Below are 17,113 nucleotides of genomic sequence, written 5' to 3'. Positions count from 1 at the left end.
GGTTTGGCCTTGAGGTGGAAACATGCCTGGCCGGTGTCTGGCCTCTGGTCCAGACCTGTCTGGTAATTAGTCCAGCTGCTTTGACTCTTCTATGGACGCAAGGCCAACAGGGTAATGATGATGGCCAGTCTGGTTTGGCTTCTAAGCGGGCTAATGGGACCCTGTCAAACTGGTCCCCTCATCTTGGCTAATTGGTTTTGATGACCAGAGGGTGAGCATGAGTATTTCTATTGTTTTCTACTATTATTAAACATTTTCCAACTGTTTCGGGCTGTGTAAAAACATTTTTGCAGTACATTTTTTCTATACACTGACTGCTTCTATTTTAGGTAATAGAAAACCAGGAGGTTCGTCTGCTGAGGTCCTAATGTTTTATACTGTATGTCTTAATTAACTTCGGAATTTGTCACCCATCTAAATGACTTTGTAATATTAGTAAACACAAAAGCACAGCAGCTTCTACCAAAGAGGAACATTTTCTACCGGCTGGTGGGTCTCAGACTCTCATGCCAAACTCCATTTAACAAAATGACATTTTGGTATTTTTGCTTTCCTGTCACATGGAAACACAAATGAGAGCACAGCTTATTTAATGATTTGCCATGTACTGGATACAGTCTTTAATTCGGCACAAAGCAATAAGCAAAGTTATATTTCTTTTTCACTTGAAACTAAACTTTTTGATTTTGTGTCGCTTGTTGCTCTCCAAAAATACTTCCCTCAAAATACTCAGTGAGTGCGGCAGCTAGACGCAGAAACCAAGTTGAAAAAGTTCAAATGAAAAGAAATCAAGCCATGTATATGGATTAAATATACGCCGACGTGGTTAATGAATGTTAAGGATGTTGAATATACTTTAAATTATCATTTAGAGATTATGTGTTTTTGCCAATTAGCACGTAAACATTAAATTGGTAGATTTCTAAACTGAGTTCCACTTCAGCGTCACCTAAAAGGAAAACGGCTTCACGTTTATATGAGTTAATTGCCTATTAACAGCCAAGCAAAAAAAATGTTTCTTACCGAGCATTGCCACCGCAGAGACGAGCGTCAAGAGACGGATCTCCATGTTCATTTCTCTGAGCTTCCACTCGGATCTTTCGCCCTAAATTCCCCCTCGTTTCCTTTGTCCTGCGTGGGGGTGACACAAGTCCTCTCCCGCCGCTGTCGGACAATCCAATAAAACTCAGATGTGTGCAGTCGGTCCGCACCGCACACCGGGCGGAGCCGCACAGCAAAACGGATGCACACCGCGCCTCCTAATCCAGTATAATAAAAAAAAAGGAGTCGGGAGCGTTTACATGGTCTGCACAGTGACATGAACGCGGTGTAATGGGTGCATGGGAATGGGAGCACAGGGAGGGAGAGAGAGCGCCGGAAGTAAGGTGACGGTGTGAGGGAGGCGTGCAGGGAAACAGGGAGGTCCCAGGTGGAGAGAGAGACGTCCCCAGGTGACTGGTTACTGTCACCTGGTTTCTGGTGCACTTTTTAGTCTGTACTACACATCAGACCAGTCCCTGGGTCCATCCCTTCATGTAGTTTACACATGTACACAGCAAAATTCATCAGCATGACTCTTACAATTAAAAATAAAATAAAAACAATAATGTTATAAAATCACACCCATAAGAAACGATCTGAAATATACTACACATGACCTGGGGACTGTGAAAAATGTTTTTGGGAAACAAAATACTTCGAATTTTTGGCACAGTCCACCAAAACAAAACAATATTTCAGTGTCCGATTGTCGCTGTTCCTGCAGGCTGCCCTGATAACCAGGCTGACACATTCCTGGTGAGGGCCAGACCCACACTGGGTGTTTACACAGAATCACCAGGTGGGGCAAAGGTCACCACTCCACCAGTGTCTGTGCAGGCACCCTGCAACCAGGGAGGGGTGAGAAGACTCAAGGGTCAGAGGTTAAACTTTGTGGTTCATCTACTCTGATACATTTGTGTCCTATTTTTAAATTGTGTGTGTGGCAGAGTGGAAAGTGTGTTTAGCCTACTACTCAACATGTTAGCATCTGTTCAAAGTGACACACACACACACACATACAGGACAGAGTCTTATCTGACTGCCCTTCCCTCTGATCACTCATTAACCACGATACTTGGCTCTGGATCTGGTTTTAATGAACAAACAGCATTTTAGTCCAAACCAGTCTGTGTCAGCCAGCTCACATATGATGCATTTGAGATGATAAACTCTTTTTCCACTGGAGTCTTGTTTACAGTAACATGTCAGAGTCAGAAAACCACTAAACCAGCTTGAAATCATCTGGAGTAGGAACAACTTTTAAATACATTCTCAGCTGAGAGAAAAAACACAGAAGTGGATTATAGCAGCAACACAAACAAGTTGAAGTGGAAGTAATGTAAAATACTAGTGTGTGTAGTAGTACTTTACAAGGCAACAGTAATATACAGTCATTATAGTTAGTTCTTGTTTTAGCTGCAGAATGTAAAGAATAATTATCATCATTAAAACATTATTATTGACCTCAATTTAAATTCAAACTAAATGCAGTAAAGTTTGGTCTGAGTTCAAGTCGATTGATTGCACAGTTTAGAAAAGATAAAGCAGTGGCGCCATCTTGTGGCTACACAGTGACATTACACTGTCTCCTCTTGGACATGACACATGAAGAGTTTGTAGGAAAAATTATGTAAATTCATCAATAACATTTTCTCTTTTTTCAGAAAACAAATTAAAAATGTCTGATGATAAAGTTTGTGCTGTTCTGATAAAACCATAAAATTGAAAGCGAAGAAAATATCTGATCCACACACACACACACACACACACACACACACACACACACACCCTCACACACTCTCACACACACACACACACACACACACACACACACACACACACACACACACACCCTCACACACTCTCACACACACACACACACACACACACACACACACACACGCACACACACGCGCACACACAGTACTCTGGAGTACCTCAGCAAGTACAACTAACTCAAAACCACAAGTGCATTTTCAGCAAAAACACAGGATATGAGACTGTCTGTGTTCACTGATCTGAGCCTTCAGCCTGAAAAACAAGCCACGCTGCAAAGATGAAAGTGACTCCGTTTCAAACCTCCACTTCCTCCAGTTTACTGCAAATGCCACATTTTAATTTATACCATTTATTTTAAAGTAACACTGGGTACAGTTTACATCTTTACATTAAAAGTAAACACATGTATACATAATCATAATGTAAAGTTTGGCAGTGTATTGACACATGAATGCAGGTGTTTGCTTTCCTTATATGAACACACACATTTGTTTACATAATGATGACCACATTAGCTGCTCTGTCCTCACATGATAAAACATATGCAAAGTCCTGTGGTAAAAGAAAATCTCTATGTGACTAAACATTTCTATTTATCACCATTTCACAACACAAATACAATATAATGAAGAAGAGGAGACAAATACACGTTAAAAGATTTGTGGTTTTGTTAAAGACTCCTGAGTTTGAGAGGCTGCTGTGATTAAAAAGTTAAATTAAGAAACATTAAAAAGTTTGAAAAAGAAAACAAAAACTCTACTTTGACTTTCAGGGAGAAGGTAAATAAGCTACACAGGTAAATAGGCAGCACCTTGGCTAACAGGAAGCAGGAGTGAAATAACTGGCCTGACTCTTCCTTATATCTTCTTTGTGGTAGAGTAGGCGCAAAGTTGTGTTTTAATGGAGCATCGTGTCTGAGACTGCCAGGCAACATGTGAGGTCTTAGGCCACCTATACCCCTGCTCTCTGACAGCTCTGCCTCACTTTTAGCTCGATCAGCTCACAGACCAGTGTACAGTACATGAACAACAACAATAATAATAATAATAATAATAAACTTGCTCTTTTTGACTGGACACATTCTACAATTAAATACATATTTCTTTATTTATAATAAATTGTTCCGCAGTAACAAGATAATAATTTGTTGTCTTGATATAATAGTTGTCCTCATGCAAATAAATCTGAGATTTTAATGGCTAGAAAAACAAAAGACAGTTCAACAAATCAGGACAGTTGAAGTTTGACTATCATGTTGTTGTGTAAGATAAAACTGACAGTTTGTCAGGATTTAAAGTTTGAAATTCAGCTGAGCATATTTTACTTTGCTGTTAGGTTTTAATAATGACGTATGTGACTAAATTCTGCTTTGTCACGATAAGTTCGGATGATTTCCTCTTCTGTGGTGGATTAAAAAAAAACACAAAAAAACTGTTTTATGTTTTCTAAATTCCATCACTCACATGGTGACCTCTTTGGGGTCTGGGAGCTTTCTTCCTGGGCTGAGGAAGAGGAGGAGGCTGCTCATCATCATCATTAACAATTTGTTTGGGGCCCTGGAGGAGAGAGACAAAAAAGTTGAACTGATGGCCTGATGAACAGCTCAACACATACCGCAGCCCTTGGCGACCCAGCCACAGATCCATTTCACCCTCCTACCTGTGCCGCTAGTCTGGGGCTGGGCTCCGGGTGACCACTGGGGGGCTCAGGGGCTCTGGGGCGAGGCTGGCGCTGCTGTTTAGCGCGATGCTGGCGAGGTCCAGTGTGGCCCGCTGGCTGTTGTTGGTGATGATGATGATGATGATGCTGAGGATGTTCAGCAGGATGATGCTGATGTTGGTGTTGATGTTGATGTTGATGTTGATGCTGATGCTGATGCTGTTGTTGCTGATTGCTCCACCCCAAACGAAGCTCCTCCTCGTCTGTTGAGTAAGACAATTAGCACAGATAATGAGTCAAAATGAAACAACATGACAATCCATTTACTCTCTCTGGGTATAGTCTATATTGATATATTAGTGTGTATTATTTATACTTTTACATGTCATGACGGATGGATTTGGTCTGAGAACATGGGTTTAAAAGTAGGTGACACATTGACCACAGTAAACACAGTCTACCAAAGAGTCTGCTCTGGATACACTGAGCTGTCAATCAGTTAATAACCACGTGTTCCACATAACCTGGACTGCACTGGTCCTGAGAACCCAGAACTCAGAGCTCCAGGGTCTCAAGGCTCCAACTGATCTGTGCTAATTAAATATCAAACGATTTTGGTAATATGCACCAAAGAAGCACCACATCAGCTGAAATGATCTCGATTTGTTTTAAGACTTTCATTATTTCACCATGTTGCCTACAAGATGCTCAGTCCTGTATAAAAATATAAAGACATTTTGTAATTTTAGGAGCAGGCTTGGGAAAGGTTATGGTGAGAACCAAGGCTGTAGTGAGGGTTAGGAGGTTCCTAACATAACTGATGACAGCCAGACAGTTTGGAAACAATCTCTTACCATCCAGCTGGGAGCGTTTTTTCCGTCTGGCCCGGACGCAGAAAATAACGACAATGACAATCAGCAGCACGACAACAGCTGATGAGGACAGATAAAAATGATTTGTAGAAGACATGCAAAGAAAAAAAATGAATCAGCAATTGCACATTTAAATCTGGTGTAATTCCTGTGAACGTTATTATTATTTAAGTACATACATTATTCAGTGAGGAGAGATATTTGCATACACAAGCACTGCCATGTTTAAACTGTGCAGCTAAACTGACCTGCACCACCGCCCACAATGACCCAGATGCTTATTCCCCAGATTTTTTCAGGGATAATCTCTATATGGAGGAAAAACAGAGAGAAGAAACACACTAAGTATTTTGTTAGATTTTTTAATGGACATTTCATTGTGAAGAACAATGACCTTTTTAAACTGTGAAGTAATGTGACCACTGATTTTTTCAGAAACACGTCCTACCCATGGCTGCTGAATGACTGTGCTGAACCACAATCACTTCTTTTCTTCTCTACAAACGAAATCTTGTCAGAATAATTCGATCATGTGACTCATTGATCGTACTGCCTTTTCACAGAACTACAGTCATTTTGTGTCAACAGCAACACAATCAAAATGTCTCCTTATTAAAAGTTCCCCAGACAAGCTGTTTACAGCATGTCTGACCATATTTCATTTCCACTACATGTGAAGTAAGAGTCACTGGCTCTAACCAGTTTTGGGACTAACACATTACAAAAGTAACGTCATTACATGAATATGTTACTTTTTTGTGATGCAATAACATACTGAATTACTGATTCATTTTTGGTAGTACTAAAACAACACATTTGAACTCCGGTGGTAATTGTTTTATTTTATTATCCATCATGTGACGTCTGGTTGAGACAAATGCGACATTTGCAAGATAAACATATTCCCCTTAGTTTCAGTTTGTCAGAGAAACCAATCACCGTACGACACCGAGGGAGCTCTCTGCATCGAGGAATAGACTAGTGATACTTCAGTATCAGTCACTCAAAGGTAATGCAAAAGTAGACAATTGACAATTGAGATAGTAATATTGTAATGTAATTAAATGACAGTAACTAGTAATATATACAGTGGATGACATTTGGGAAGCAACTGGTTAATACTCACTGGACGAATAGCAGGTTTGTAAAACAGCGTTACTGGTCATATTGTTGTTGGCGTTCTTGTTGTTGGAAATTCTACAGCTGATCGGTGAAGTTTCCACTAGTTTGGCTTCTACTGTGTAGTCTCGTTTTTTCGCATCTATCTTTTTTCCATTCTTAAGCCACTGAATATTGAAATCACTGGCCTGTTGGGTAAAACAGCAACACAGGATGACTTAGAGGGTTATCAAGTGGAGTAAGACATGTAGGACAGTTCAGCTCTGATGCCGACACAGATTCAACTATTCTTGAAAAGTTTCAAAATTGGGCAAAATGCCCCAGAATCAGCAAATACTATGATCCCCAACTCACACACTGTAAAAATAAAACCTGAAAAAGTCAATGAAAGCAAAGAGAACAGATTTTCTAACTGATTTAACTTGGTCTTTATTTGGTCACGTGTGAGAAGGTTTGTTTAGCATAAATCATTCATTCACAGGCATGTCCTGGCCCTTTGCTGCTTTGTGAATAAACCTGCTGTGTACATCAGGTCTCACCTGCCCAACAACACAGCGAAATGTGACTGAGGAAGAGGAACATGTCATCGTCACGTTGGGTTTAGGGACACGGTCTGAGGAGAGGAGATTTGATTAAAACCAATGCTTTTAATACATTTTACACTAATGATCATATGACAAACAACATTAACCAGATGTAGTGATCGGAACTAAGAACATATTAAACCAAATATGGTTTTCTGAGGGTAGTTGCTTCTACTGTTCTGACACATCAGCTGTCGTTATAAAGACAACACACAGTTCTTCATATTCCAACATAATAAACAGCTAAAGCAACAGAAAAAGCTGTTTAGATGGCTGCTGACCTTTACTCAGGACACAGGAAAGTGAGAAATAGAGATGGAGAGAAAGATATAATTGAATAAACAGAAGAAATTAGCTGAAAAGCTGTTGGTACCTACCTAATACACATATCTGCTGGCTAAACAAACCCGGTACTGCTTGTCCATTACTTGTGAAAACCTCGGGTGCGTATTTTCCTTCCTGATTTCTCTTCACATTTTTCAGCAGCAGGGATCCATTTTCTGTAACTTCAATCTGAAAGTCTTTGAGATGTACAGTCCCTGACAGTTTTCCAGTTGTATCATTTAATCTTCCAGAATAAATTATATTATTGCCGTGCTTCCATTTCAGTCTTTCTGACTTTTGCAGTTTGTGGCTCAGAGGAATAACAATGGTTTCACCCATTGTTTCGTAGTTTTTGCAAACATCCTGAGAGTCTTTGGAACAGAAAGAAAAGAGGAGAAATACAAAAAGAATTAAATGAATTCAGCAGCGAGTCATTGACAGTTCACATCAAGTTCTCAGACTGACAAAACACAGTTTTCTTAGTGACCTGTAGTGGTGCAAAGAGAAAAGGAGGAGGGTGCCAGAGGGATGTTAATGGAGTGAACACAGAAAGAGAACAGCCTAACGTGAACATGAACATGCTCAGGAAATGACAAGCCAACCTGTCTGTGACATTATTTGCCAGTGGTGAGTTTAACCTGACGGCGCCAAGGAACAAATGAAGCGTTAAGACAGAGTGAGTGATAAGTATTTCATGAATGTTGGGAGGGTTTCTTCATACACAGTCAGATACTTCTCCTCAGATCAAACCACATAATGACAAAGCAGCGAAGTTGTGCAATAGCCACATTTCCACTGGCCAAGCTTGTGTTAGCGTCAAGAGCTGCTGCACAGAAAACATCCAAGACACTGCACCAGCCAACACCATACACACACACACACACACACACACACACACACAGTCAAGCACAAGCAGAAACTGATAAATGAGGTTATGACAGTTCATGTTAACATCCAGTGTCCTGCAGACCTGCTTTCTGATTAACCGCTTATTGTTTTTGCTTTTTTAATGAGAATCCACCACAAAAGTGGCAGCCATTGTTTGCTTTTTAAGCTTTTTTACACTTGTTGGGATCGAGCTCTGGATCTACCTTTGACCCTGTAACAACATGAAACCTGAAACTGACAAAAGCCTGCAATGCAACACTGCAGCCGTGCTGCACAGACCAGTTCACCTTGTGACAAAGCCTGAGCAAAGCAAAACCTATTTCTTGTAAATGTACAAAAATAATTAGGTGAACACAGAATGTAAATTTCTCTGGTTTGCAATCACACAATTTAAAATATTGATTTTCTGTCAAGTTAAACCACAGGAAATTAATGGTTTTATGAGTCGTCATTGAATGACTTAGAATATATACATTTCCATTATGAATATTTGTGGCTTACACCACCTTGACGTCACTAGAAAAGATGAAGTTATCGTCTTCATTTCAGTGGTCGTCAGTGCTGCTTTGCAATGTTAGTAACTCTTCTTTCCAACAATCTCCATTTGTTCCAACTAAAACCTGTTGAACATGCTCATGTTACTGTATGTTCTGTTTAACAATCCACAGCACTGGCCAATGGAAACGTGTTCAGATCATTTAGAGTCATCGGTGATATATGACATGACTTCATAGAACAATGTGACCATCAAAGTGAAGGGACAGCAGCTAGTCAGCAGCATTACTGACAGTTTTGATTTTAAAGCTGCTCCTCAGAGAACGACACGACTCTATGAAGATGAAAAACACTTCGTCTGTGGCAGCTCGAACCAAACGGACCTCGCCGGTGACGCCAACACTCTTCGCTTTGATGCTCTGTGATAAGATCACAAGCCAGTGTCGCTGCAAGAGCAGCTTTGTTTAGCTAAATTTACTATGTGGACAAATAATTTTGAATGATTTAATAAACACTGTGGAGGTGACACTGAAACCATAGCAGCTGTTACAGCAAATAAAATGACAAGTGTGTTTTGTTAATGATTCCCTTGACGGATTAAAAAGATGTTATTGATGGTTATTGACTACGAGCCTGAAGCCCAGAACAGAAACTAACAAAATATTCTAAAATAAAAAAAACAATTATTTGAATACAGTGATTATATTAAACACTGATTTCTCAAGATAATATAACATCTGCCCCATCAGCTCAAGATGACAATCCTGAAAATGAAGAAAATTTGTGCTGTAATGAACTGGAGAAAAACGATTCACAGTAGTTTTTGCACAGTAGCGCTTTTGTCAAGGCAGTAAAAAGAAAACTGATTTCAATTTATGATAATTAAATTTTGATGTTTGCCTAACCCCAATTTTCCAGGAAGCAGCAGATGAAGGTGCGAAGTCTTGGTGTATACACATGCTCATATCTTCACACCTTCATGTCCTCATGAAGCTGTGACATTTAGCTCAGACAAGAAGATTCTCATGTTGTTGCTTCACAACAGCTAAACCTGCTGTTTGATAATTATATTACTGAAATAATTCAATAATCATTTTAGGCATTTTGTTCTAATTTTTACATGTTTTTCTTATATTTAATTGAATCACAAAGTATATTATCATTCACTCTGTCTTTGGTTATTTCAGTGTCATCATATGGTGCATTGTGTTATTTTACTGTGTGCTGCTTACAAAAGTATTAATACTTTCCTCCTGTTTCTGTGACTGCTGCTTCTGTAAGTCACCTGTACCAAAATGCTTGTGCTTTGTTTCCTGTTCGCCCTCTTCAACCTCACTTCAGACCAGTTTGACCACATCAGCAGCATTTTCTGCTGCAGCTAACGCTTCTAGGTGATTTCTTTTATCTGTCTAGGTGCGATGTATTTTTGGCACACGCAACTTGCTTCCGCCCGCAACAATCACAACACACATAAAAAAATAATGAATATAGACACTTGAATAGAGGAGAAAAGTAGAAAAGACATTTATATTAACAAATGTAAGTCTGTTTGAACAATGTCACACCCATGACCTGACATACACGGCTCATCACTGCTCATCTCAGTTACATGAGCAACAGTGTTTTTATAGATGCATAAACATTTAGTTGGTTCCCTTTAACTGTAATGAATCAGTTTTACATTCAGTCCGAAACAGCTTTTAATTTGAATCCATTCATGCTAATTGCTGATCATTTCTTTTACTGCATATTTTGCATCAATGCTACAACAAATCCCAGCTTTTTTAGCTCTATATGACTTTCCTCTCTGAAAACTGTCAGAGTATATTCAACAATAGAGAAAAAAATTGGATTTAATATATTACTTACTATATATATACATATATATATATATATACTATATATAATAAGTATATTACTATATTACCCGGAAAGAACATGAAATAACAGATAAGAGGAAACTCAAAATAATGTTTGAGTTTGAATTTTGAAGAGATAAAAATTACAGATGTTAAAACTAAGAAAAGCATTTAGTATTTAAGTGTTTAGTAAAGAACTGAAGCACGATCTTTAAAAGCCAGTTTGCTTTCACAAACCTCATGGAAAAGTGTTAAGCTTTAAAATTTGCTGTAAATGGAGAAGCCTGTTTTCTACTGACCCCTCACTATAATATTCTAACTAAAGAATAAGTTTAATTGAACTGAACCTGTGGAGGTGATGACGGAGCAGCAGATTAGGAGCAGAGTGATGGAGGAGACAGCAGCCATCTTCATCATCCTCACCATATTCAGCTGAAAAGAAGAACAACCGCTTTCCATTATCAAGGTTATTTCCTGTCAGAGCAGTAAGCCTACCTCCTTCATGTGTGTGGGCATGTGTTTCGCTGTATAACTGCGTGTTTTGGGTTTCTAAAGGAAGTGATCCAAGAAGCACTATCTACTTTCATTGTCAAAGAACAAAAAGAGAGAGGCAAATGTCAAAGTCAACAAAGAACAAACAGCATGAAGTTAGCTTCTTTTTTTAAGCGATTGCTTCACTAACTAAAAATATAATCTGGGACCTGCAGCAAAACACAAACCCAGCCCAGGTCCCACTGGTCTGAGAGTACTTCAGCACTTTAAATGTCTGTGTAAAATGTTACAAATGATGCTAAAAGGCCAGGAATTGAAACTTGTGCTACTGTTATCAAAAAAGGATGTGCAATTTGTAATTTGAGAAAAACTAATTTGTTTTATTTATTTGAAATAAAACGTTGATCGTCATCTAACAAGTTTTAAAGCAGGCATGACTGTACAGCTTCAACATATTTTACAATTTTAAAGACACTTTGAAAAACATTTACTGTGTACTCCAGCAGGTACAAGGTCAAAACTGCAATCCACATAGAAGATGAAACAGCTTGGCTTTTAAGATCTGACTGGATGAAATGTCAGAAAACCACTATTGCCACACACCATCACCTGCTCACTCTAACTGCAAAACTGGCAGGTGAGACAAAATGTGGGTCACGTCAGTAATTTGTATAATTTGGCAGTGCACCCTTTTACCTCCTGAGCGTATACTAGTGCATTGTATTGTGCCATGGCCTAAATGCAAAGGAAATGTTCAAACCTAAGTAGCTTCATTTAAAATCAGCTTGTGGTTTCCCAACACAAACATGAAGCCAACAAGAACTCAGCATTTCAAAGAGCTGATTTTAATTTTAGTTTGGGTTTATATGTCAACAAAGCGTTTGAATGATGAACATTTAGTGAAATTCATATTGACTTGCCAACAAAGCTGCACTGAAGCACGACTAAAATAGTACAAAGATCTTAGCTATGCATCCTGTTCCACATATGAAAAGTTATGTTGTGAGGTCAACAGTAATATTATGATACATTAGAAGAAAGAAAAAAGACTGGTCTCATTGAAATCAACACAGGCCAAACATCCCAACATAAAGCCCCTAGTATGGGTTAGGCTTTAAAAACATTCAATCATATATAATAATACAATCTAATGAAACACAAAAGTCTCTCATTAGATCCTCAGTGCCCTGGAAATCTTTCAACCTGAACACAATCAGACATCATCGCTAAAAAAAACATGTTTATTTAAAAACGCCCCTGAGAAATATCCTAAAACAGCAAACCACTCTAATTTTTACTAAATATAACTGAAACAGTAGTTATCAGCGATTACATTCAGCTATAGATAAACACAATGCCCACCCACCTACACACCCACACACACCTACAATGCAACATCTCCATTTCCAAACTATTTAACTTGTTCTCTTGAACTGCTCCATTTGCTTTCAATGTGTTGCAGATATTTCAGTCTGAACTTGAACTTCTTTGACATCCAAAGATGTGTATGTGTGTGGAGCAGCACACAAACCGACCACACTAAACAATCTGTAGGATTTAAACATGTGGGGTTTAACGACCGAGAAAGGAAAGGCAACTAATGCAACACATGAGCATTAGGAAGAAGAACTGCATCTCTGGCTCTCAGAGAACAGACAGCATGAATCCCTCCAGTCTCCAAGAGAGAAGCATCTTGTTTTTCCTGCCTTTTTTAACAAAACATCAGTGAGAGGATCAGTTTCCAACAAGGCAACACAGATGCTCTTACAGCAGGATATGCCCTGCTGACACCAGAGCTCATTAGTAATAACTTAGAACTGTACTTTCTCATCTGCTGGCAGCTGATACAAACATAGTGCTATCTAAGAAGAGATGAATAGCGTCTCAGATTTTTAATTCTAAAGAGATTTCAAAGATACTCTAACTATAGAGCTGTGCAATTAAAAAAAAACCGGGCACTAAGACCCACAGTCTTGTGTTTTAGCCACAGAGCCACAACTTACATGAGAAGAAAAAAAACAAAGGATGTTTGTCACTGATGGTGTATAAACATGTATCTGGTGCAGTCAGGCCCTATTAAGTTTCACATCCTCCAGCAACTTCATATGTGTTTCATGTTTGACTTTAGTACCCCAAAATAGTTCCTGCTAGTCCCATGTGCATTTGTATACATGTGCGTACTTATATCTGATGCTGTGTACTGTAATCTGTTCACAACATAAAATATAAACCATCATTTTGTGCAAATTGAGTGGGGAAAAAGTGACTCGCAGTCGTGAGTCAGTGATGACAGAGATAACACCTCCCATTTGGTGATTAGACATGTTGGCATGATGGTTGCAAAATGACTAAAAATTATAACGACAAAAATCTGATATTTGTTTGGGAGCAGAAAGAGAAGTGATGGCTGTTAACTGAACTAGCCCCATGTTTGTGTCAGCAATACAGGAGTCACTTCTTCATTCTGATCTCAGTATAAACACAAGTTAAAAACTGATGTTTTATAGGCATTTTATAAATTGTGAACATAATGAAATAAAATATATTATACAAGCAATAAACTGCATCATGTCACGTTTGATACTCCTAGTACCTATAGAGGCCACAGGGGGGCATCACTACATTACATACACGAGGTTCAACATTATAGAAAAACCCTCTTTAATGCACTGCATCTATTAATTATGAATTGATGTGTTTGAATCATGTAAATGGTTTATGCAGTGGCACCTACCTGACAACACCATGTTTTTCCAGGACATTACACATGTGAATACAGCAGCAGAAATCAGTTCTATTAATACAGTTGTTAGCCTCATTGTTGTTCTTCCACTACTGTGTCTGTGACTATGGGGACTTTCTTTTATTTAAATTTAGATTTTATTTTTAAATGTTCAAATACTGAATAGGCTACATCTAAATATGACTGCAGCACATTCTACCAAAACCTTTTCTGTCTACCTCACTATATTGCTTATCAATAAACAATGGAAATGACAAATCAATAGGTGAAAAAGACTTAACCTCATTAACATCACAAATACTCAGAACTGCATTTACATTTTCTACAAAACAACTTTAATTTGGCATCTTATCAGGAAAGAATCTCAAAGTAATAAGGTGGTTTTCTTTCAGGGATTTGTTGTGGGGCGAAGACTCATCGCTGGCAAACACCGAGAGGTAGTAAGAGTTCAAACAGAGTCTTTATTAACAACAATGAACACATGCAGGGCAAACACTGGGGAAGCAACTACACACAGAGAGGATCATATCTACACTATTACTCCCTGTCAAGTTAAACTATATTTACCAATTCTACTGTGTGGAGCCCTTTGTATTTCTGAGAGACACTGGGGTTTAGATGAAAGCAGCTCGTGTTCGGATTTGGTCCGAGTTCAGCATGAGACAGCACCTCTGTCCTGTGATGTGAAGAGGTGAACAGGTAGTTATGTGTCCCAGTCTGAGCTTGTGATGGAACCAGGAGACGTGTTTGTGTTCCTATGAGGGGACACAGATGACCCTCTTCTGTTAAATGGGCCTTTATAAATAGACCAGTTATTTTTCCACTGCTCTGCTCCAACTTGTCTGTAGATCAGACTGAAGACGCCACACAAACCCTCTAGATAACTCTGCTCCCAATCACAATCCTCTATGTTAACCAAAACAGCCAATCAGATGATCTCATCATCACATCAGGATGCCCTAAACAGCTGTAGCCAATCAGACAATTAAACTAGACCGCATCAAACAAATGGTCTTCACTCTTGGATCAACACAGTGACCGCCCTTCAACAACGGAGCATTCAAAGTCCGGCGCTTCAGTCCGGTACTGACACCATACAAGCTCCTGTCCTACTGACAACATGAACTCAAACCTGAGCACAGAGCAACAACAGGATTTTTCTTCATTTACATACAAATGTCTACACATCACTTAAGATTTTCTTAGATGGCTAAATATTAATTTACACTGTCACTCATCTGAGACAAGACACCACAGTGGACCTGCAACTTTTAGGAGACCCCTGAGCTCATGCTGCCCATATTTTTTCAAGGTTTGAGCTACTTGGTTGGGTTTGATCTTTCACGATGGTTAAAAGCCAATCAGGAGTGCACTGACATCATTTTCCCACAGTGGACAATTTGCATTCACGTCACAGGGGACAGTGAGGTTTCACAATAGAGTCCAGGGCCCAGTTGAATGAAGCATTAGCAGTTTACGTCTATGGAAAAATGATGCCACACAAACATTTGGACTTAACAATAGTGAAAGAAAAGCTGCACACAGGGTGGATATGCTGTAGAGTCCAAATGTTTTTACAGGACTCCCAACAGGGAACAGACCAGTACAGCTTGTTGTACTCTTGAAACACACTTTGTGAATAGACAGTCTTTTTATAGAGCTGATATGATGACACAATGTTTTATCAATGGAAAGAATGTCCACTGTACTATAATGACAGCCAGTGATAAGAACATTTAGTTACGCATTTAGGAGTCTGGACTATCTGCAGCATACACCCTGTAATCCTCGCTGGACTTCACAGCCGGAGCACAGACAGAGCTCCTCTTTACCGTCGGTCTGCTCAGTCCTACCCAGATGTATTAGTTAAAGATTCTTTGGGCTAAAGAAAGTCTTGATTGAATTTGTATGTCTTATCCAAAGTCAGTCAAGACATTCAATCTTCATTTTGTGTAAAGACTAGAGGCCTAGCTCTGTCAAAACTCATGTCTGTTTAGTTTATATCACAGAAAAGATTTCATCAGGCATCCAGAGGCTTTAGTCTGGATCCTAATGGTTAAAACTATCAACACAGGGTTTTTTCCAAGTCCAAAAACAAAGTGATACAACACAGACAATGTTCATCACTGGACATGAACTATGAAATATTCAAAAGACAGAAAAATACACCTTAAAATCATATCATATCAATAATACAGCCAGTTATCAAATATAATAAAGCTACATACAGTAGCTCTATTGCTTCATTTGGACCCACACAGACTAACGCAACAAATGTAAAGAAAATCTAAAATCTAAAAATCTCCAACCTTGTCTGTCCTGGGGAAACCATCATTCCATGTTCTTTGGGAGGGGCTGGAGGACAGTTGTACTAACAGGAAGCTAAAGTGAAGAGAGGAAGTTTGAGACACAGTTTAAAGAGCAAACACAGCAGAAATCAACGAACACTAGAGGAGAAAAGTTGTCTTCCTAATTCAACCAACTCTTCTGCACTTCATTTAGTCTTGTTTTTTAAAATCATGACGTACTTTGTATGAAACCAAAACAGATACATAAAACCACTGTAGCCCTGATCTCACAGCAGATAGGCCCTAGTGGATTTGGTTTCTATTTTCGGGGAAATGTCAAGTGTGTCCAAAAATCCAGTGTGCTGGATTTGTTATTTTTAGAGACTTAGTATCCCAGGGCATTCTGAGCTTGAGAGATTGTTGCTGGGTATCTCTGGGGAATGCCGTCCTTCAGAGGTGCTGGATTTGAGGGATTATTTTGGAGACACAAGGGGACGACATGTCTCAAATGGTGCAAAGTGCCTAGATGCACTTCCTTTATGTGGTTTTATTGAAAAAGTGTGAAGCACATGCCAGAACTGACTGTAGTGGACTAGTCTTACAACAATAGGCTTTGTAGTTACTTCTGGCTCTAGTGGTAAATACAGGAGGATGCCAACTACCGTGACTGCTGGACTTGTGGTAATTCATATTTAATAGGTCGGGTGCGTTTGATTTTTTTTAGCCTGGCACATGAGGTGTGCTGGGTTTGTGGATTATTTTAGGAGATGTGACAGGTGGATGACTCAGACTCAATGGGCTGCATTACTGATATAACTATAGAACACAAAGACAGAGGATGACTATTCTGGAGATGAAGTGTTTATTTTGGTCAGCTGGGTCCATTACATTTGTATTCGAGAGAACTTACCTTATCTTCCTAAAGCTACTGGTTGAGTGTAAATGTAATATAGATAACCTTGAGTGCACA

General features: G+C 39.1%; 2 protein-coding genes across 2 annotated transcripts in view; both read right to left on the bottom strand.

Annotated features, from left to right (window-relative positions):
- Positions 1 to 1,340, bottom strand: part of ptgfrnb (prostaglandin F2 receptor inhibitor b) — a 47,309-nt gene extending 45,969 nt beyond the window's left edge. Inside the window, exon 1 of the mRNA XM_026301845.2 lies at positions 1,024 to 1,340. Coding sequence (XP_026157630.1) covers positions 1,024 to 1,075 — 52 coding nt within the window. The 5' untranslated portion in view covers positions 1,076 to 1,340. The remainder of the gene's footprint in view (positions 1 to 1,023) is intronic.
- A 1,813-nt stretch (positions 1,341 to 3,153) lies between these two features.
- Positions 3,154 to 16,236, bottom strand: LOC113127271 (T-cell surface antigen CD2-like). Its single transcript, XM_026301702.1, has 9 exons — positions 16,165 to 16,236; positions 10,968 to 11,052; positions 7,432 to 7,749; positions 7,010 to 7,083; positions 6,478 to 6,658; positions 5,600 to 5,659; positions 5,334 to 5,411; positions 4,480 to 4,742; positions 3,154 to 4,376 (listed from the first exon to the last, which is right to left on the bottom strand). The coding sequence occupies exons 2-9, from the start codon at positions 11,044 to 11,046 to the stop codon at positions 4,266 to 4,268; spliced, it is 1,164 nt and encodes a 387-aa protein (XP_026157487.1). The 5' UTR covers positions 11,047 to 11,052; positions 16,165 to 16,236; the 3' UTR covers positions 3,154 to 4,265.
- Positions 16,237 to 17,113: the final 877 nt, after the last annotated feature.

Source organism: Mastacembelus armatus, chromosome 2, assembly GCF_900324485.2.
Source record: "Mastacembelus armatus chromosome 2, fMasArm1.2, whole genome shotgun sequence".
Lineage (NCBI taxonomy): Eukaryota > Metazoa > Chordata > Actinopteri > Synbranchiformes > Mastacembelidae > Mastacembelus > Mastacembelus armatus.
This window is presented reverse-complemented; position numbering and strand designations above follow the sequence as displayed.